Source organism: Chiloscyllium plagiosum, chromosome 3 (assembly GCF_004010195.1).
Source record: "Chiloscyllium plagiosum isolate BGI_BamShark_2017 chromosome 3, ASM401019v2, whole genome shotgun sequence".
Taxonomy (NCBI): Eukaryota; Metazoa; Chordata; class Chondrichthyes; order Orectolobiformes; family Hemiscylliidae; genus Chiloscyllium; species Chiloscyllium plagiosum.
Window position 1 is genome coordinate 55,863,345 of NC_057712.1, and position 22,665 is coordinate 55,886,009.

General features: G+C 37.7%; 1 protein-coding gene across 2 annotated transcripts in view; it reads right to left on the reverse strand.

The window, feature by feature from the left end:
- The window catches only part of pinx1 (PIN2 (TERF1) interacting telomerase inhibitor 1), a 97,947-nt gene that overhangs the window by 62,765 nt on the left and 12,517 nt on the right, over window positions 1-22,665 (reverse strand). For both annotated transcript variants that reach the window (XM_043682401.1, XM_043682408.1), the window contains 4 exons: window positions 17,900-17,992; window positions 14,240-14,312; window positions 5,914-6,006; window positions 2,502-2,602 (listed from right to left, as the gene is read on the reverse strand). In XM_043682401.1, the coding sequence (XP_043538336.1) occupies window positions 2,502-2,602; window positions 5,914-6,006; window positions 14,240-14,312; window positions 17,900-17,992 (360 nt within the window). The remainder of the gene's footprint in view (window positions 1-2,501; window positions 2,603-5,913; window positions 6,007-14,239; window positions 14,313-17,899; window positions 17,993-22,665) is intronic.

Consider the following 22,665-nt stretch of genomic DNA (forward strand, 5'->3'; position numbering starts at 1 on the left):
GTACAATGTTAAAAGAAGGTACTTCAAGTGAGAATTACTGTACCATAACAAAAAGGAAATTTTATACTGTATTTTAAGAATCAAAGACCCATTGTCCAATAAAGTGACATGAAGGATATTTTGGCTGCTTAAAACTAGGTCACTGTTGTAACATATTGAGAGGATTCCCTGTCCCAGTTCTGATTAGTTAGCTAAGCAGCTATTCTATGACAAGTTTACAACTGATCATAGGAATGAACAAAATAAAGCTTACAGTGTTACATATTGAGAGAGAATCCCACAGTCAATGTACACACTGAGAACTTGATTCAATCTGGATCAATGTACTTTGCTGCAATATCAACCAACTTTGGCTACTAAAATTCTAATCACACTAGATAATGGAATACATTACCAGCCTTAGTACAGTATAATGGGCTGGATTTTACAGGATGCTGTGGTCCCTGCACCCCTACCCACACTCCAAGCAAGTTCAGTGGCGAGCTCGACAACATGCTGCATAGCAACCTAACTCAGAGCAGCATTAATTGCTTTAAGACGAGACTTAGCCTTATCACAGGAGGAAGTCCAGCCTTAGAGGACTGCCAATCAATCTGAAGATCAGTACCTCCATAATCCAAGTAATGGACGAGCGGTAGCAGTCACAACTGCTGGGACTACAGCTACTCTCAATGAAGAGCAGCCGAAACTCAGTGGTAAATCCAGGATATCACCAGGCTGTGCTAACAGGCAATGTGGATAAGAGGGTTGGGAACCTGGGTCTGAGATGCAGGAAGGTGGGTTAAAGGGGGCAATGAAGTCTGAGGTGGTCAGTGGAGGGGGGAACATGGCCTCTGCCAGGCCGAGGGACCCTGTGAAAAATGTTCCTAGACTGTTAATTGCCCAAAAATGAAGCTAAAGCTGCCGGGCCTTTTGTGTAGTATGGCCTCCTCCTGCCGTGGATCAAATACCACAATGGTTAAGCTTCTGCAGATCGGCCAAGACCAGGCAGGCTGTCTGATGCTTACTCCACCACTCAAAATTTCAGACAGGTCTGGGGTTGACAGGTGGAAAGACACTTGCTGGATTTTGCAAATACTCCCCACCACTGCCCTTAAAACCACCTGCAGGGGAGTGTAAAGTTTAGGAGAAAGTGAGGACTGCAGATGCTGGAGATCAGAGCTGAAAATGTGTTGCTGGAAAAGCGCAGCAGGTCAGGCAGCATCCAAGGAGTAGGAGAATCGACGTTTCGGGCATGAGCCCTTCTTCAGGAGTGTAAAGTTTAGCCTTTTATATAAACATTGTATATTTAACCAGAACAATCAAACTTTGTCATTCATATGTTATGCAGCTGGATCTAATTCTTCCTTAAAATATCAGTACTGCTTTAACATCGACTAGAGATATTAAAATGTTTCAACTGAGCATTGTGTCAGATTGGTTGAATTTCTCAAATTCTCAGAACTGCCCAGAGCAAACATATGCACTATATATATATTGAGTCACAAATTATCACAATGAAAAATTATGAACTTTAAGGATTCAGTCTAATTAAAATTGACATAAGATACCCACCTTCCCCCCACCTCTCCAGTCATAATTCTCCTTCAGGAACATATTATTTAGTTATAAAGCTCGTGTGTGGTCTGTTCTAAGCTCCTGTCTATTGGACGTTATTTTCTCCAGTGATAAGACCACATCAGGAAACTTAACTGAGAAAGGAAGGAAATGGTGTCTGGACCAAGTGGAAAAACAAAACATGGGTTTCAAGAAGTTCAGCTTGTTAGGAACTGATAGAATTGTACTTTGCATTGGTTTACTCGATTTGAATACGAGAGCAAGCATGCAAAATCTGACAGACTGAACACTGCCTCAGACGTGCATCTGGGGAGCAATTGCAATTTTAATTCACTACTTTTCAATTTATCCAATCAGCTTTGAGAAGTTTGCAGATGGTTCTATTTTTGTTTCTGTTGAGACATAGAAGCAGTCATTTGTATTTAATACAAATAAATAATAAGTCTTAGACAAGATTTCCTTTAAAAAAAAAAGTGGAAAATGGCCCAACATCTACTGGGTGCGACAGAACAGCACTGAAACAAACAATTCAGGCTATCAATTCTGCACAGATGGTTTTGCCCTTCATGAATTTAATCACTTGCTCTCCATGCTCTTTAAACATCCTCAAGCAACAATCCATTTCTCTATAAAATGTATGTATTGTTCCAGCCACAGTTTGCTGCAAAATCTCTATAAAAGCTTTCTTCCCTCTAAAATTCATTATCTTAAACTTGTACTCTCTCACTCCCATTTCACCAACCAATGAAAACCACCTGTCAGAATTTGCTTCATCATTACTTTTCTACACTGAATTTAACAGGACAAACAGGAATATTTACTTAGCCAGTGAAACAATCTGTAGAAACAATCTGTAGAATTGTAATTGGTCTCTAAATAAAATGCAGTGGAGGAAGGGAAATTAGTACATTAACAACTAAATGTCAAAAACCAATACATCTTACCATCACTTGCTCTTCCTGACCTCTGGATCCTTTGACCTGTTTGCCACGCTTTCCAAAAATGCAGGCAAGGTCTATCGCACTACGAGAAGAGAGATCCTTTCCTTCAATCCAAACATTTAAACAATACATGTATTTATAAAATGTTAATGCCAAGTAGAAACCATATAGAAACACATTAAAAAGGCCTAAATTAATTAGGTCACTTTAGAGACAGATAATCATCATTAATTTAAACGTTATATTTTACCAAAAATGTTCAGTTAAGTCTAGGACTAAGTAGACTCCAATCAACTCATTTAACTGTCAAATTCTTAACCAAAAAAAAACTTATTTTAAAATTTTTCCAATATAACTTTAAATATAACAGGTTGCAAATACTCCCAAAAGGCACTGTATTTGCAATCAGCATATCCCCTGATATTTGCTGGATGATATGGAACTTTTGATCTTGCTAATGGGGTAGAGAGAAGGGATGATCAAAAGGGCTACTGCTCTAGATGACACAAAGGGCTGTTCAAAGTACTGATACAGAAGCATGCCATCCTGAGCACAAGGGAGTTTTGCAATGCTATAACAGAAAACAAAGATATGTTGGATGTAAAAAAAATTGCTCTCATCACAATGAGGTACAAATGTATTCACCTACTCAGGAAATAATCAGAAAAATCTTGTATCAACATTTAGTTGTATTAGACTTCTAAATCCTAAGCTTGACATTCACAAAACCAAGATATCATCTATAATTATCGCTGATTTTTGAGAAGCTACTAAATGAACCAGCGTGGTTCATTGCAAAACAAGGATTTTTGAATCAGAGCTATTTGCAGCAATTATGACATGCAATAAGAGTCAAGGTTTAAGGTGAGGATATTGGTTTCAAAAGACAATATATGTAAAATTGCAAAATGAAACCAAATGATTTCTCATGCTCATATTTTTTAGGATTTGGTTCTAAAATAATAGAGGCAAAAGAAAATCAAACAGGTAGGATTTGGGCAAAAGGGATAGAAGCCAACATCTTTTATAAATTAGATATTATTCAGATTCAAGGACCAACTTTAGTTTTTCCACAATACGCAAAACCTTTGAACTCAGCTATGCCAGATGTGAAAAGTATTTGCTCAAATTTGCTCAGATATCTGATCTCCCAGCATATTAGTAACCTCTCCAATTTAAAATCTAGCAAACAAAATCTCAAAAAGTTGGAATCTTCCACACTGCAATGTCTACTGTGATAACTTAAAAAGTGTGCTTAGGATTTGGGCAACACTACCTCAATGCTGCACTTATTGTCAATCCTTTATTGTCACCATCACCCTCAATGGGACATTCTCCTTGGGACACTGTAGCCTTATTGTTACTGGACCACTTCAGAGGGCCTTAGGAGTCAAAGTATAAGGAGACAGGTTCCATCCCCCAACAGACAATGCTGAACCAATTGATTGCCCACTTCAATTTTCATTGTCAGCCCCAACCCACTCTTTCCTTTTATTGGCATTTTACAATGTTGTGTGATATTAGAAGACTTTAAGATTATTCTTCATCACTGAAGAAAATTTGATTGAATAAAGTTCTAATACTCCATTTTACTTCAGGATCACTTAAGCTGTAAACAACTAATGTTGTAAACAAATAGCTTGATGTTAGTCCAGGCTCTCATGTGCCTCATGAATGTAGAGTTTGTATGTAACAATTATTAAACATCTGAGCAGTGCTAACCATTGAAAGCCGTGGCTCAATGGTTAGCACTGCTGCTTCACAGAGGCAGGGTCCTGGCTGCAATTCCACTTTTGGGCAATCATCTGTGGAATTTCCACATTCCATCAGTGTCTAGTGGGAGTTTCCTCCCACAGTCCAAAGATGCACAGGCTAAGTGGCTTGGTCATGGGAGGTAGGGCTGGGGAATGGGTCTGAGTGGGATACTCTTTGGAGGGTCAGTGTGGACTCAATGGGCTGAATGGCCTGTTTCCACAATGTAGGGATTCTATGATTCACCAATGCCACAATATTCACACGTTGCAGGACACAATATTAGCATTGCCGCATCTGAAAATATCTTAGAGGCTAACTCACACTAGCACTGATTCCAGCAGAATTAGTAAATAACCAGGATAATAGGCTCATTTGCGAGACGCCTACATACCTTAATGGGGAAATGTACAACAACCGTCCTATGACAACGGGATCTATCAGATCAAAACATTTTCTGCATTTTAATCTACTTTTGTGGAGCAGACACAAACTATAATACAACAATCTAATTATGTTTAACAATTCACAATCGATACCCTCGAGCCTCAAGTTATCTTTTCTAGTTTTGATCTCCTGTTGAGAAAGATCCCATGGGAAACTGGAAATATGGCTCTTCGTCTGCACAGGGGGTCTATGAATCTATGACTTATTATCTGGGCTGAAGGAGTCATTTTGCTAATTTTGTTCTCTATTCTGTCATCACGATCACAGATGAGGACAAAACCTGGATCACAGACCAAAGTCAAATTGAAAATGAAAACCTAGGTCTCAAAAGAGGACCAACAGTACAATAATTAATTATTGTTCTAATTAAACAATAATTTTTAATTAAACCATTCTGCAAGGGTGTTACTGCTTTAAATTCATCTGCTTCCTTCATGCGAATTGAGGCATCCTACCACGAGCTTTGAGGAAAAATAATTATTTCAACAAAATGTCTTGAAGTAGAGTGTTTCACACTTCCTGCAAATTCAAATCTGTTGCAAGACCAAACATAAATCATCTACTTCACAAGCTAAAATTTTAAATAACACCCAAGTTAGGTTAGGTATACATTTTACCCATAAATGGAATATTAAATGATAACTAACAATATGTATTTTAATGAGTAGCATTTGAAATTGCAAAGTCTTATCCAAAAGCATTCTTTCAACTTTTAAACCACAAGACACTCTCGAGTCGCTTGTTAAATAATCAAAACGTCCAGAATGGCAACATTTCAATAATTACTAGACTTAAGGGGGTGTGCAATGACCACCTGAGGTAAACAGTTTACTTGAGTATTCTGGAAATAATAACCATGATCTGCTCCTATAAAACAGCAACTACAAATATTCATAACTTGTCCATAAGTTACACTGACACATATCATACTAGATATATAAAAGTTAAAAATCTGCTGCTTAATTAGGAAATATCACACCACAGGTACTTCAAAGATATCAATATTTGAAACTCAAATGTCAGCATCTGGATAAATTAAATATCTATTTTAATTATATTGTACAAAATTTTGTTTCTCATGGAGTCCTAAATCACTTAAGTCATTGTTGAAACATTAACACTGTTTCCCTCCACAGATGCAGCTGGCCCTGCTGAGGATTAGTCAGCATTTTCAAATACATTTCCAGCACCTCCAGTATTTTTTGCTAGACCTCACCTTTGGTAAATTTCTGGTAGTGAACTCGTTTCTTGGAAGATTTAGATTTCTCTTCAAGACTAAATGCAGTTTTATCCTCAGCCACTGATGAGCCTGTTAAAAACAAGAGTCCATAATATTTAAAAAGGATTAAAATTATCTACTGTAGAGTTAATTGATGCTATGATGGTACTAATTGAGGCAATACTATAGGGGGAACTCAGAATTATAATTTATGAGCATTTAACCAATTACCCAGCCTTACAGGTTGCAATGAAATAGAATTACATTAGGTGTTGATGATCAATTTCAACCATAACTTCCATTCCCATTTCCTGACTCCCTTTCCAGCCCTTCTCCCTCCCTTCCAAAAATCTAACTGACCCTTCCTTCCAGCTACCAACCAGATTCATTCCTCCCATCAGTCAACCAGATCATACCCTCTACTTATATTCACCTATTCCCACACCCTCCCCTTTATCTGTAGTTCCCCTTACACCCACCCTCAGTCCTTAAGAAGGGTTAAACAAAAAAAAAGTTAACTTCTCCACCTCCTAATTCTGCCTCCTGCTTGTCTATCTTAGTTCTAACCAGTAGAAAGTTCAAAAATAGTTTTGTAACAGTACACTGATCTCTCAGTCAGTAATTATTTTGTGAAAGTAAACTTTTATTTACTTGTAATCAGTGCTTGGGGAACTAAACATACTATTTTACTCCCACTGCATTTTGTTCATCAGTGTAGAAGTGCTGTTACAATTTATTAGCAAGTATGTCCATTGTAAACTAGATTAACACATACACATCAACATTCAGGATTAGTAAGAGCAAGATTTCCAAGCAAGATTCAGGAAATATGATTTCAGTGAGCCATTTCATATTCATGAATAATTTGATACTGGATTTTTTGATGTCGGTTATCTGTTTGGTTCTAAACACATTATAGATCATATTTAACCCTTTGTTTGCAAAAATATTCTTTTTGCTGTACTCATTCTTTTGTAGTCAATTATAAATTAACATTCTAAACTTAATTCAAATGATTTTTAAAATGAAATAAGGAGAGCTGCCTTTCAATGTCAATTGGAAGATACAAATAGTAACGAATCTGATGATGTAAGTTTTCAAAGGTTACAAACACAAAAGTAACTCACATATTTGACACTAATACTGTTGAAAAGAATCTAAAATTAACCCATACCATAAATGCTTGCTCAGAAGATGACTGCAGGAAAACTGATTTAGTAAAAATAAAATCTGTTTAAATTTGGTTTCTGGAATATTTCCAAATACAGAATTAGATAAAACGTATACTTGAACACACTGCATATGTAAAATGCAAAGTTATTCAAAATTAGTCAACGAATAACTTTGGAACAATAACAAATAAGTTAAACAACAGTTGGAAATCTCAACAGAGAGTTGATTAAAATGCCAATCTACACTGAAGTAACTCAACAGATATTATTAAACTTCCTACAGAGGACTGCTCCAAAAAAAAATGAAGACATTGTCCCAGATTTTGCAATCAATGGCAAAAATTATGTTTCTGCTGTTCACTAATCTGGCAATTGCAAATAAATTTTTCACATGCTTTTGAGCAACAAAATAAGTCATTCGGAGACTAAAAAGATTTTAAAAAAAGAGGGGTTATGGTATCTGTAAAACAAGACTGATAACATTGTTTCCTCACAGTGAAGAATCCGCATTGAGGCAATGTACAAACCAAACAATAAAAACCAAGTTGAAACATTTCATTCAATTATAAAATTAGAAATCAAAAATAAATAGATGGGGAAAAAATGGAATTAAGACAGAAGAAAAAATAATATTACTTAAATTTTTGAATATTCAACAATAATCAAAATCTGAAGCAATGAAAGCTGACATTCCCCAAAATTTTCTTTGGTGCTGGAAGAATGCAGACTCTCTTCCACTCGAATGGACACTCGTTCCATGTGAAACGGCAACTTTCTTGAATTTCTTTTAAAAACTGCATTCACTCCTCACAATGCAGTCTCTCTACAGTGGGAAGTTCAAATGCAGACTAGGATCACCTTTGCTGCTGAATTTCTAGTCACCTGTCATTTTAATGTTCCGCCCATTACCACTCTTGACTTAGTGTCCTTGACCTCCCACACTATTCTAATAAAGCAAGCTGAAGGATCACTTCAACTAATGACTTGGCACTTTACAACCTTGCAGAATTAAACACACAGCTCAACAATTTCATAAACCTGTCCCCAGTATCTTGACTACAGCTGATTTTCTTCCTGTTTACACTTTTGCACATCTTTTGATTTTCTCGGTGCCCAATACCATCTCTTTTTGCCTTTCACTATCTTCCCTTCTCTCCTTTGATCACAGGCATTTTCCACCGTATCACAGATCTTCCCGGTGTTCTATCCTTCTCTCCCATCTTTCCCTGTCTTGCTTAAAAACTCACATCTTTAAGCCTTGCCACTTCTGGCTCACATCATTGACCTGACATTATTTAGAGAGGCTGAAACATTCCTGATTCCTATTTTGCATGGGTTAACTTTCAAAGATTGAGAAGTGATCATTTTGAAACAGAAACTTCTTTACACATGGAAAGGCTAGAACTAGGGAACGTAGTCTCAAGCAACATTCCCTCTTAGATGTGCAATTGGTCCATGCAAGGCGATTGGTGTGCCTCCGTCATTTGCAGCACTAATTTCTGGTTCCTGAAGTTACTGCCACATTTGGGCCTCAGGTGGCCCTGGCAAGTGAAAACTAAATTAATCGGACATTGGTCACTGCGTAAAGGGTCAGATATTTAGGACTGAGAATAGGAGAAATGTCTTCTCTCAAAGGATTAGGATTTCTTCATAATTCTCCATCACAATTTTGTGGATGCTCAGTCAATGAGTCTAACAAAGTGATGGGATAAAAGGGTTGGGTGGAATGGTAGAATTGTAATAATCATGAACAAATTGAACATAGAGCCAGGTTCAAGAAATACCATTTGGCCTACTTGTTACCCAGTTTCTTGTATTTTCTGTTCACTTCAGATACCATATGGTGCAAGATGTTAAATATGAAAAAAAAAATGAAGATGCTGTCAGTCTCTTTCTGGAATCCACCAGCAACACTCCTTTGAAGTCTGCACGAGTAATGGTGCTCTTTAAAACTGGTTGCAACATAAAATCTATAGGACACAGTTCCATTTCCACCATGTTCCACTTCCTCTTAAAATGTCATAACATATTATTCTCCCTTCTTGCATATTGGTCAGCATGAAAAAGAAAGTATTTCATGATAATGTAAGATGCCTCTCAAAGAGCACCAGTGAATTTCCCACTACATCCATAATCTAACTTTGGATGCAATACAGATGGCCGGAATGAAACCCGAATAAGAAATGAATTCCTAACCTTTTACGTTGCCAAATAATGAAGACAGGACATAAAGAATATATAATACAATGCCTTATTTAAGAAACATCTGCTCCAGACAGTGAAGATATCCAGAAATGCCAAAATGTGAAGAATTATATCAAGTGTTGGAAGACTCTGTTTAAAAAAAAAGTAACTTCTAAATACCAAAACAGATTTATTCCTCAGAAATAATGAGAATACTGACAAACCAAACATTTTCCTGTCTTCTGAAATAACTTTTAAATAAACAAGAACTATTTAAAGGCTGAGATTCTTTTAATGCTATGGTACATTTCCTCACACTGTTTCAGTTCCTAGTGATTAATATGTAGATACAAAGGACTGCCAGCATAATTAGTTGTAAAGGAACAAGATTAATTCAGAACATAGTCAAAGTAGATCTAACCTCGCATTGCTACCTAATCCAGGACCTGGCTTACGCCATGGGTAGTTATGTCTGTTGACAATTGACGTCTGTTCGTGCATAGGGATTATAAAATCACATTGCACTTTTTTGCCTTTGGCCAGCCAATCTTTTGCTATAGTTAGAAAGCACCAATAAATGAACTGCTATAAACAAACAATCAATCTTTTGAATCTACACCCAGTTTGAATTTTTATTCAGCAGCATGACAGAATTCGCAGTTTATTTGCACTTTAATCCATGAAAACATTGGCAGCAAGCTGCAGGCAAATCTGCAAAATGAGGATCTTTGAAATTGTTCCTTCTCCTTTCCATCAGAGAGCAGATTGTCTTGAAATTGGATGGCAGCACACTTACTTTATTCAGGAATAAAGTGTATAATACTATGGGAGCACGTGCACTGCTTGTCTGGTACCTGTAGCATTCCATCCTTCTCAATGATTAAGCATTCCTGTAGATTTTCAGGAGCATGTACCTTTAAATAATCGTTCTCTACCGAAAGCAGCCAACTGTACTTCCCTGGTGACCGTGAAAACACCCGCTGCAGAATTTATCATGATGTGCATTACTGTTTTGTTCATGGAACTGATTGCTTGGTCCACACTGAATGAGCTCTATTCTCTGCATGAAGCAGCAACACAAACTGGCAATGGACTCTTTCAATGGCCCTAAGCCAGTGCTTTCCAGCTGATGGACAGGCTGCCTGGTGTATCCAATATTTGCTGGTGCATGTCCATTGGTCTTCAGGCATGCAGTAACTGAATCTCATGGATACATGTAGTTTTATAATGAGATCCTTGGGAAGTGACAACAGGTAGTTAAGGAAAGAACAAAATCTGGACAGAGTCACTGATGGCTGTTCTCATATGGCTTGTCACTTTGTTAAAAACATGCAGTGACACTGGTCAAAAAGCTACAGACAGTACACAGAAGGGGAAGATCAGATACCTTAGCATGAGAAGGTTCACGGCCTACCCAAAAAGATAATGTTATCTGTCTTCTACATTAAGAACTTTTGGCATCCAATTCATTTGGCTTATTTGCAAAGTGAGAAAGCTGCATATAAATGAAGCAATATGTGTCATTAATAATGTCCTTAGTGAGTAATAATCCCACCTTAATAGGCAATACGCCACTGCCTAGTGAGAAACATGCTTCATTGCCTGGCAGAAATGTCAAGGATGCAGAAAGTTGCTCCCGAGATAGGCCTCACAGGATTTCTTGTGCAATTCTATCATCAATCTCATGACAATCCACATTGTTCAATTCCCGGTTACATTTCATCTATAAACACAGTACTATAAAAGTAGCTCAGAGACTGAGAACTCTTGCCACCCAAATTCCCAAAACTTGTCTACTCCATACAAGATTTCATCAGGAATGCGATGGATTAGTCTCCACATGCCTTGATGGTTGCAATGCCAACAACACAAGAAGCTCAAAAAAAAACAAAAAGTTCCGTAGAAACTGGAAATCTGAAATTAAACACTAAGTTCAAGAAATATTCTCAGGAGTGGTTGTATCTGTGGACAGCATGTCAGAGATAATACAGAGTCCAATGCAATTCTTCAGTTGTAACTCCCAATGTAGGAATCATAAATTTATGGGAAAGACAAACTCTCTTGAAGACATGGTCTTTGTAACAACCATGACCTAAAAGTTTTAAATGCCCTTTTAACTTGTAAAATAAAAGTCACAGTTAATAAAAACTCTCTGCTTAACAGCTTTGTTTGAAGGCTATATGGTACAAGTTAAGAAAAAAAGTATCATCTGATCTTACAGCTTCAAAAAGGTGCTCTTTGCTGGCATTTCCCCTAAGGACTGTTTAATCATTAGGAATGCTTGGCTGTGTTTCAAATGTCATAACTGTGCGCAGTTCTTAATTTACAGGTTGATTTACATTTTATAGAATTATTAAAGGATTAGCTGTCTTTGATGCAGCAAAGTTTGCCTGTTTTTATGATATTAACCACATTAAATGAAAAAGCTTTGAATAGATTTGCAGATGGAAGTTTTTCTCTGTCCTCCCCCGGACTCGAAACTATCAATTGTTTATGACGTAGGCTATGTCACATTGTCAGTTTCTTTTCTTATCTCTCTGTTTCCAGGGATTATCCCATGTGGATACTGGTTGAGTCAATATAGAGTTGGCATGAGGGGGAAGAAACAGCATGAGTTAGCACTGTTTTCATACAGGATAAGAGTGGTTGTGGAGCAGGTGGGAAGTGGTGGTGAGTCATTATGGGTGAGGACTAGAGAGCCTTACAGCCTTTGAAACAAAGAAGTGAGTCTTCTGACTAGCCCACTGCTGCACTCCCCTGTGGACACCTGTGCTCTTCTTCAGTGGTAAGCAGGCTCAAAGCCATCAACTATGCTGTACTCAACTCTCCTACCTAACCTTGGCTGGATATACTCACCTTGGTAGTGAGAATCTAGTTCCTGGTCTCTGAAACAAACAAAACAAACAAAAATTCTATAAAATGTAAAAACAATGACTGCAGATGCTGGAAACCAGATTCTGGATTAGAGTGGTGCTGGAAAAGCACAGCAGTTCAGGCGGCATCCGAGGAGCAGGAAAAATCGACATTTCGGGCAAAAGCCCTTTTGCCCGAAACATCGATTTTCCTGCACCTCGGATGCTGCCTGAACTGCTGTGCTTTTCCAGCACCACTCTAATCCAGATTCTATAAAATGTGCCAGTTTAATCATGAAAACCAATAGAAGTTACACAACAGTGCCCTCTTGTGTCAAACCTCAAGAATTGTGTTTCAACATAGTGTGCACAGTTGAAGCTCCCAAGTCTTTTATTAGACTGCTTTGAACATTCTTGGAAAAGGTAAACCTTTGTGAATGAGAAGTAATCGGATTTTTAAGAGCATATTATCATCATAGTTGCTGAGCCTCAGCCACAAATTCCATGGCATGAAATGTTAAATTGCTCCATTCTGATGAAAAATAATTTTTGAAGTTTATGATATTACAAATTATATCTTGTTCCAATCATTTATCTTTTCTTCCTGTAAGTTTTTAATTAAACAATTGAAAAGTTCAGTCTATTTTACTTCCTGATTAAAATATTCCCACAGAAAACCAACATAATTACATGCCAATTGATAATATATTGTTGGATATTTTAAGCTTCTTGGTTTCGCAGTAAATTCTAATTAAAATCAAGATTTATACCACAAAGATCACTAAAATGTTGGGGGTAGCTTTTTCAAGGGCAGTTGCTGTGCTGCTGACTGTGAAATTTGAGCCATTGTGGCCTAGAAACTGAATAAAGGGCAATGAACCAGAAGTGGTTCATATTCTTCACCTAGCAGCAAAAGCATGTTTATAGCTGCTTTCTTCTATAAGCTGTGGTATAGTGAAAGATATGGGGAAATCTAGTATTGCTTTGGACAAATATAAGGAGCCAATACACCAATACTCACCTTGAAAAGTTAGTAGTATTTTTTCATATGCAGAATACAAATCTAAACAAGCACTTTGTAACTCAAAATTGTTAATACTTCGATATCAGTAAAACAAATGTAATTCCAGACGTATGCTACACCTGTCAAGAGTAGAATATGACCAAACAAAGGAGCACTGAAATTAGAAGTGATATATTCCATGGCAGGAAATACTTTTACACCACAAAACATACAATACCAATGCAGAGGCACCAATTCAAGATTGAGAATAAGGCAAATTGAGTTTCTATTACAATGTTGATTACTAATATCATTAAGCTCAAGTTCTATTATTTCCAACAGGAAACCAACCATATCATTGACCCTCACTTTTAAATGTTCAGGTGAACTATAATATACATTTGATCTCCATTTTACATTTACGCACAAGATGTGGGCATTACTGGCAAGTTCCCTAAGTTGCTCTCAGAAACTAGTTTTAGATTCTACTTGAACTAGTACAAGTAATTTTGTTCAGCTGTTCAGTACAACAGATTCCAAAAATCCTGAAGACTGAACTGCATGGTGAGGAACTACAGCTGCACATTGCCAGATCTGGTTAAGAACAGTGGCTCTCTTTCACCAAAGAACAAAAGAAGTTGAAATGCAGAAGGAAATGGGAAGTAAACGTATCAGATTGAATGCAGATAGTAGGCAAACTAGAAAATGTGTACACCAATACTGAGAAATGGAAGCTGCGTTGCTTGGGAGGATTATTCAAGAGGCTAGGATATTGGGAGCAGTGTACTGAGGTGTAGTGCATGGTTTGCAAAGGCAACAGAAAGATCAATATGCGAATCTGAGAATTTGGACACATTTAAGAATAATAAACATATTGACTTTTATAAGATAAACCAACTTTCCATTCCAGAAAAAGGTTTAATCAGTAATTCTGTTCAAAAGCAACATAAGAAATGTCTATTTTGAGTATAACCAGGGAATATACAAAATTTGCCTCAATCATATCACTCACTTAGGAGGGAGGAAATGGTGACCTCTGGGCTTCATTCTAGCTGAGTTATTACTCAGTGACTTTTAGTCCATCTTGATGATACAGTAAATTAAATACTGACCATTCTGTTTGTGGCAGACGTTGAGCTCAGACAAAAGTTGATTAAACTCATCCTGGTGCGCAATCCAGTTGTCCTATCAAAAATAAAACAGATCTCCACTGAAACTTCATTGCTTTTATCAGAAAATATTCATAGTCAAAACTTAAGACTTGAAAACAAAACACACAGAGTACAAAACAACTTAATCAGCATCAGAAAGGGGAATGAGCAATATCTCTGGTGAAATATTTCACCAAAATCTCGATTAAAGAATGAAACCAGAACCACTATTTTTCTTTCAGATAATTGCAAAATATCAAAGGTATTGAAATCTGAATAAAAACAAAGCACTGGAAATGGTTCTTTTAAAAACAGGGGACAGCATGTTCAAGAAACTTAACTGTTCGATGTCAGTTAGACCCATTAACTCTCGCTGAGCCCAAGGGAAGCATAGTTTCATGTGTGCGCATGTTGCATCTCTTATACACCATTCCAGTGGTGCATAATATCATCACTGAATAGGTCGATTAAAAAAATCTCTCAAGAGGTTAACTGAGAGCCTTCCCAGTTGGCCTAGCAAGCCAACTCCTGGAAAGCAAGGATAATTCTTTGTTATCAGACACTGCAGGCCTAATCAAAAAAAACATTCAAACATGGAATACGAGGAGACCATCTGATCACTTGTGCCTGCTGTCATTTAAAAAGACTATGGCTGATCTGATTTTAAACTACAAATCCATATCCCCACCTACCGATGACCATTCATCCCCTTGATTATCAAGAATCTATTTACCTCTGCCTTAAAAATATTCAGAACCTGCATCAGCATCTTTTCAAGAAGAGAATTTCAAAAACTCATTACACACAGTGGGGAGGGGGTGTTTGAGAGAAGCTGCCTCATTGGTTTTAAATGGATGATTGCTTACTGTTAAACTGTAACCATTATTTCTAGATTCTCCCAAATAGGAAACATCCTTTCCACAACTATTCTGTCAAGACTTATCAGGTTCTTACGTATCATAATCAAATTCACTTCTTATTGTTCCAAACTCCAGAGAATACAAGTCTAGCTTGTCCAACTTTTTCTCCAACAACCCACTAATTCCAGCTATTAGACTGGCAAACCTTTTCTAAACTGCTTCCAAAAATTTTAAATTCTTAAGAGCGAGCAACCAATTCTGTATACAGTACTTCACTGTTCTCAGTGTCTTGCATGATAATGAAACATAAGCTACACAATTTTGTATTCAATTCCACACTCAATTAAAACATTCCATTGGCTTTCCCAATTACTTGCTACATCTGCACATTAGCCTTATGAGGATACCTAGGTCTCTCTGCACCTCACCACCTTGATAACATGCTTTTTCTTCCTGCCATAAAAAAGAGCAGCACTGTGAAGAATGTGGGCCACTGAAATCCATTCTTGTACTCACCTTCAGACCCTGTGCATCTCCCTCACCAACGAATGTCTCCCTGCAAATGCTTCTCTGCCTCACTTACCTACATGATACGATCCAGTGATGTTCCCAGCAGCACAGCCGACATGGTCAGACCTGATCGAACAGCAGCTCTTGGTGGGTGGGAATCCACCCCAAGGTTCTCAATCTCAAGAAAGGCCTGACACCTGCTAGTTACATGCTTGATGAGTTCTTGATAAAGGCCAAGCTCCCCACAGAATAATGCAAGGCTGTCACCAGTTCTTCAACAGATGTGGGAGATGCCCATTGACATAGTAAATCCTGTAAACTTGACCTTTAAGCAGAGGGTTGGGATGTCATGGCGAAGTTGTACAGGATGTTGGTGAGACTATTCTGGAGTACTGTGTGCAATTCTGGCCGCCTTGCTATAGCAAGGCTATTACTAAATTGGAGATGGTTCAGGAAAGGTTTACCAGCATATTGCTGGGAATGGAGGGTTTGAGTTACAAAAATAGGCTGGGACCATTTTTTGGTGGAGTGTAGGAAGTTGAGGGGTGACTTTATAGAGATTTATAAAGTCCTGAGGTGAATAGCAAGGGTCTTTTCCCTAGGTAGGCAAGTTCAAAACAAGGGGGTGTATTTTTAAGATGAGAGGGGAAAGTTTTAAAAAGGACAGGAGGGGCACTTTTTGTTGTTGTTTTTACACAGGGTGGTTAGTGTATGGAATGAACTGCCAGTGGATTCAGGTACAATTACAACATTTAAAAGACATTTGAATAAGTACATGAAAAGGTTTAGAGATATATGGGCTAAACACAGGCAAGTGGGACTAGTTTCTTTTGGGAACATAGTCGATGAGGATTAACTAGATCTAAGGGTCTGATTCCACGCAGTATGACTCTATGACTGTGTTTCTCTCACTACAGATGCTGCCATACCTGCTGAGTATTTCCAGACTTCTCTTCATCTTTCAGACATTGGTTGTGTTCCAACAATTTTTGTTTTAAATTATTTGGTATTTATTGGTTCAGCTTACACGCTATGTTATTTTTAATCCCAAGACTATATTATTTACGTTTTATTTGCATAAAGAAGTCTTTCCAGCACAATTTACTTGCTGAATTATTGCACTTTTGAATGTACATTTGTCTTCACTGGATTCCTTCTTAAAGGCACAGTGAAGTACTTTTTAAATGAAAACAAACAATTATTCAGGAATCAAAATTTGAACTTGACAATCTATTCTGTAACGCAGGAATACTTTGTTTTAACACAGCAGAGGAACTTCAAAAGAACATTTTAAAGTTCCATAAAGGCTTTTGGTTCCAGAAGTACTTGGAACTATAAGCCTTCATTTTCTTATTTTTCCAAATATCATCAAAAACCCTTTATACCTAAACGAAACTTTATTTTTGGGAGAAACTAAGAAAACTAAAAGAACAAAAGATCACACACCCTGGTGATTCTAATGAGGATACTTAGGGGCACTACACTAGTTTAAGAAATGAATTTATATATCTATATTATTAGAAGTTGGAGGTTTCTGACTTGTTTCCTGAGTGATCTGCCCATACACATGGTTGGCAGGGAGAAATTAGATCTGTCATAGTCCAAAGCAAACACTGAAAGTAATTATTATCAAAAAACTGAAAAGGTTTATTGAAATTATATACCAGAAATGTTAAAGCTTAAAGTAAGCAAGTTAAGGCACTTGCAAACATCTGAGCTCTACAACTCAATACAGAACCTGCAATTGATTTGCATTGGTAACCACTACCAATAGCATCAGCTATTTTTCAATCTTGGGCAATAAACAAGCTCATGCAAGATCAAAGACATTAAATACTTGAATACATTCAAGACACTTAGGAATTCTCAGTTGTGTAGCATATTGGAATCTTGACAACAACACTGCTGCCTCAGTGGCAGGGACCCAAATTCAATTCCACCCATGGGAGACTGCCTGTATGGAGCTTCCATGTTCTCCCAGTGTCTGCGTGGGTTTCCTCCGGGTGCTCTGGTTTCCATCCACAATCCAAAGATGTACAGGTTAGGTGGATTGCCATGCTAAAATTGCCCATAGTGTTCAGGAATGTGTAGGTTAAGTGTTAGCCATGGGAAATGCAGGGTCATAGGGAGAGGGTAGGGATTGGGTCTGGGCAGAAGGCTGTTCAGAGGGTCAGTGTAGACTCTTGGACCGAATGGCCTGCTTCCAGACTATTGGGATTCTACGGATAACTTAACATGCTACGAAAATCACCTCATGATCTTTTGTTGCTCCCAGGCCCACTGTGTTGTTCTTTATTTGAACTTTAATGTTTTCTGTAGACCCCTGTTCATGAGCCCCAAGACCCTAGGAACAAGAAAGAAAAAAAAAATCACTTATTAATTAATTAGGGACACAAATTAAGTCAACAGTTCAAAAGTAGCTTTAGTAGCCTACCTTCCTCATTCACTAATACTAGGTAGATTTCAATTGTAAGGAAGATTAGCGTTTGCCAGTAAAATCAAGGCACTCGCACTCAGTATATCATAACTATCTCCAGACCATTTTGCCTCTTCTCAAATTACCCAACAAGTCAAAAACTTCAGACTCTTAACTCAAAAATCGCTCACTGAATCAGTTTCCAGCCCTAATGATCATCTGATTCAGCTTGCACAAATGAATAAATATTTTTCATACTTCACAAATTTGTCACAAGAATATATCAGTGAAATATACAGCAATCCACAAGTTCCATATAAGTGAGGTTTCACAATGTTGGAACAACTCTACAAAGGCATCTGATTACTTTCAGAACAATCTATTATAATCTCATGATGCATAATTCCTATCTCGATGTTAAGGATTAATTTCTAGTAATTTATTATAAAAATATTTTGATTCAATTTTTGAAATCCACTTCAATCATAAATAATTCTTCTATGTTGACAGATTTGATTTTATATACTGAGCAGAGGAACATGGAGGTGTGGAAAACGATTTTGTCCTCAAAAGCACAAGAAACATATCTTAACATCCAAATACATGCAGTTTTATTTTCTTCACTCGGGCTGTTTTCCCTGGAGAGTCAGAGGCTGAGCAATAACCTTATAGAGGTTTATAAAATCATAAGAGGAATGGACAGGGTAATTAGACAAGGTCTTTTCTTTGGGGAGGGTAAGTCCGGATCTAGAAGGCATAGGTATAGGGTGAGGGGGGTGGTGTGGAATTTAAAAGGGCCTTAAGGGGCAACCTTTCATGCAAAGGATGGTGTATGTATGGAATAAGCTGCTAGATTAAGTGGTGGAGGAGGCTACAATTACAGCATTTAAAAGGCATGTGGATGGGTACATGAATATGAAGGGTTTAGACGGCATGGGCCATGTGCTGGCAAGTGGGATTAGATTAGGTCAGGGTATGTGGTCAGCATGGACAAGTTGGACTGAAGGGCCTGGTTGCATGCTGTGCATCTCTGTAATGTAAGCAACTTATTTACATTGTTTACTTTTGATTTTCTCTCAAATGATGAAGCTCTCCTTTTTGCCCTGTTCAGTTTAAGATTTTAGCAACTTAACTGTTGCTGATTCTAGGAGCCAAGCAGAGGATATTTTAGATGGAAGCGCCTTGAAAACAGTGCATATCATAAGGTTTAAAGCAGATTTTGAAAAGGTCAAGAAACAATTAAAATTTTAAAATATTCAAATCAAGGACAGCTAATTTTAGAGTAAAAAAGGGATCAAGACTGCCAGGTGAATTGGAATCAAAGCATGACAAATAAAAAACAAAACAAGTAATATAATTTCTTCAAAAAAGGATTGGCTCACCACAGAAAAGGCAAGGAAACACATTTAAGTTAGAGCTCTCAATGACTGAGATTACATAGATTGAAATTAAACAGAAAAAGAAAGCTTCTGACATACTGCAGACTTGTAATGCAATATACTACCAAGCTGAACACAGAAAATGCAATAGAGAACCAGAAATAAAGGAGGGAAAAAAATCAGTATATATGAGATTTATATTTTTGGCAACACGGTGGCTCAGTGGTTAGCACTGCTGCCTCACAGCACTGGGAATCCGGATTCAATTCCGGCATTAGTTGAGTCTGCACATTGTCCCTGTGTTTGCATGGGTTTCCTGCCACAGTTCAAACATGCGCAGGTAGGTGGATTGTCCGTGCTAAATTGCCCTTGGTGTTCAGAGATGTGTCGGCTAGGTGGATTAACCATGGAAATGCAGGATTACGGGGATAAGGAGAGTCTGTGAGATGTTCTTTGGAGGTCAGTGCAAACGCAGTGGACCAAATGGCCTCTTTCTACAATGTAGGAATTCTTTAATTCTAACATAAAATGGAACCAAAAAGTATATTTTTAAAATACAAATAGTAGGCAGAGACAAAGTAAGGGTGGGAATAATTAGGGATTAACAAAAGGATTTTATAATGAAGAAAAGCACACGGTTGAGATAACAAATAGAGACTTTGCATTCATCTTCACTGGAGAAGAAAATATTGCTAATGTCAAAATCAAGGTAAAGACACTGAGAAGATGAAATAAATAAAGAGCAAAAATTTAAAAGATTGACACTCAAAAACGAAAAGTCACTGGCCTCAGTAAAGGGCAGAGATAGAAGTTCTGACAACAGTTTTCCAATCTTGTTTAGATATAGGAATTATGAAATTAGAGGATTACAAATGTTAGTCCTGTTCAAAAATAAGGAGAAGAATAAACACAAAGATTATGCTGGAAGATTATGCTGGAAAAACTTTTAGAAGCAATAATCTCAAGACAAAAATTTATTGTCACTTGACTATCATCAGCAAGTGAAAGAAAAATTGCCTTCAGCTATATGGTTTGAGTTATTTGAAGTTACAGAAAAGTTATATAGAGGGTATGGTAATATGTAGTGCAGCTTTCAAAAAGGGTTTGAGAAAGTCCCACACAATAGACTGATTTGTAAAGTCAAATGCCATGTGAAGAAAAGACTGCAGCAGCATGTATATAAAACTGACTCAAAAAATAGCTCTAGGTGAAAAGTACATAGTGGTGTTGAGATTGTTAATTGGACTACCGTTCTCTCTGATGTACATTAATCATTTGGTTTTAACTTTCCAGTGTAAAATTATAAAGTTATACTACAGTGACCTTGGAAATTTATAAAAACAATTAAAAGGATAGAAACAGATACAGGAAGATTCACAATAATGCAATTTAACAAACAAGAGTTTTAAGCATGGAGGGATCCAGATAGATGATGAGGATCTGAAAAGAGGTGCCTAATGATCTAGTACATTTGGTTGTGCTAATTTCCCCTGATTCAGGAAAAGGTTCCACTCAACTCAAAAAAGAGTAAATATAAACCCTCTATTCAAGAAAGGAGGAGGCAGAGAAAAGGAAACTATAGGCCAGTTAACTTGATGTCTGTCATGAGATTATTAGAATTGAAAATTAAAGAGACTAAAGCTGTGCACTTAGAAAATGAGGTAATCAGCAATACTTTGTTAAAGGAAATCATGTTTAACCAGTTCAAGACTTTGAAAGACTAATGTGTTATGGATGAAAAGGGAGCCTTCTTATGGTACAAGAATTTCTAGAAATCAATTGATAAAATGCCATTTCAAAAGGTTACTGTGAAAAATAACAAAATCATGCTACAGGGCATAACATGAATGGAAAGATTTGCTGGAGAAAGTGAGGTCTGCAGATGCTGGAGATCAAAGTTGAAACTTTATTGCTGGAACAGCACAGCAGGTCAGGCAGCATCCAGGGAACAGGAGATTCGACGTTTCGGGCACAGGCCCATTCCTGAAGAAGGGCCTGTGCCCGAAACGTCGAATCTCCTGTTCCCTGGATGCTGCCTGACCTGCTGTGCTGTTCCAGCAATAAAGTTTCAACCTGGAAAGATTTGCTGGCTGGCAAAAAAATACAGTAGGCATAAATGGTCTTTGTCTGATTGCCAGAATATAATGAGTGGAGCTCTGCATGGGTCTCAGCTTTTTTACAATTTACATCAATGACTTCTATCAGGGAAGCAAAGACGTAATAGCTAACTTCACAGGCAACAAGATAGACAGTATGCTGTGAAGATAATATAAGGAGACTGCAGATGGGAATCATAGGTTTCATGGCTGATAGAGTACAATGATGAAAAATGTGAATTGTTCCCTTTGGTGTGAAGAATAAAAAAAATACATAAATGGAAAATGACTGCAGAATTCATAAGTGAAGATTTAAATGTTTTAGACGGGTCAGAGGTGGGGGTAAAAGAGGGGGAGGTGTGGCATTGCTTGTCAAAGATAGTATTACAGTGGTGGAAAGGACGATGGATGAGGACTTGCCATCTGAGGTAGTTTGGGCTGAGGTTAGGAATAGGAAAGGTGAGGTCACCCTGTTAGGAGCCTTTTACAGGCCTCCTAATAGTCCTAGAATCATTGAAGAAAGGATAGGGAAGGTGATTCACGAGATGAGTGACAGTAATAGGGTGGTTGTTATGGGGGACTTTAACTTTCCTGATATTGATTGGGAAAGCTATAGCTCAAGTTCGTTAGATGGGTCAGTGTTTGTTCAATGTGTGCAGGAGAGTTTCCTGACACAATATGTAGACAGGCCAACAAGAGGTGAGGCCATACTGGATTTGGTTCTGGGTAACGAACCAGGCCAGGTGTTAGAATTAGAGGTAGGTGAGCACTTTGGGGATAGTGACCATAATACGGTGATTTTTACACTCGTGATGGAGAGGGATAAGTGAGGACGACAGGGCAAGAGTTATAGCTGGGGTAAGGGAAATTATGATGCGGTGAGGCATGACTTAGGATGTGTGGCTTGGAAAAGTAGACTCCAAGGCAAGAGTGTAAATGATATGTGGAGATTGTTCAAGGAGCAACTATTGAGTGTCCTTGATAATTATGTACCGGTCAGGCAGGTAGGAAAGGGTCGTGCGAGGGAGCCGTGGTTTAATAAGGAATTGGAATCCCTTGTTAAATGGAAGAGGGCGGCCTATCCCAAGATGAGACGTGAAGGTTCAATGGGGGCGATTGAGAGTTA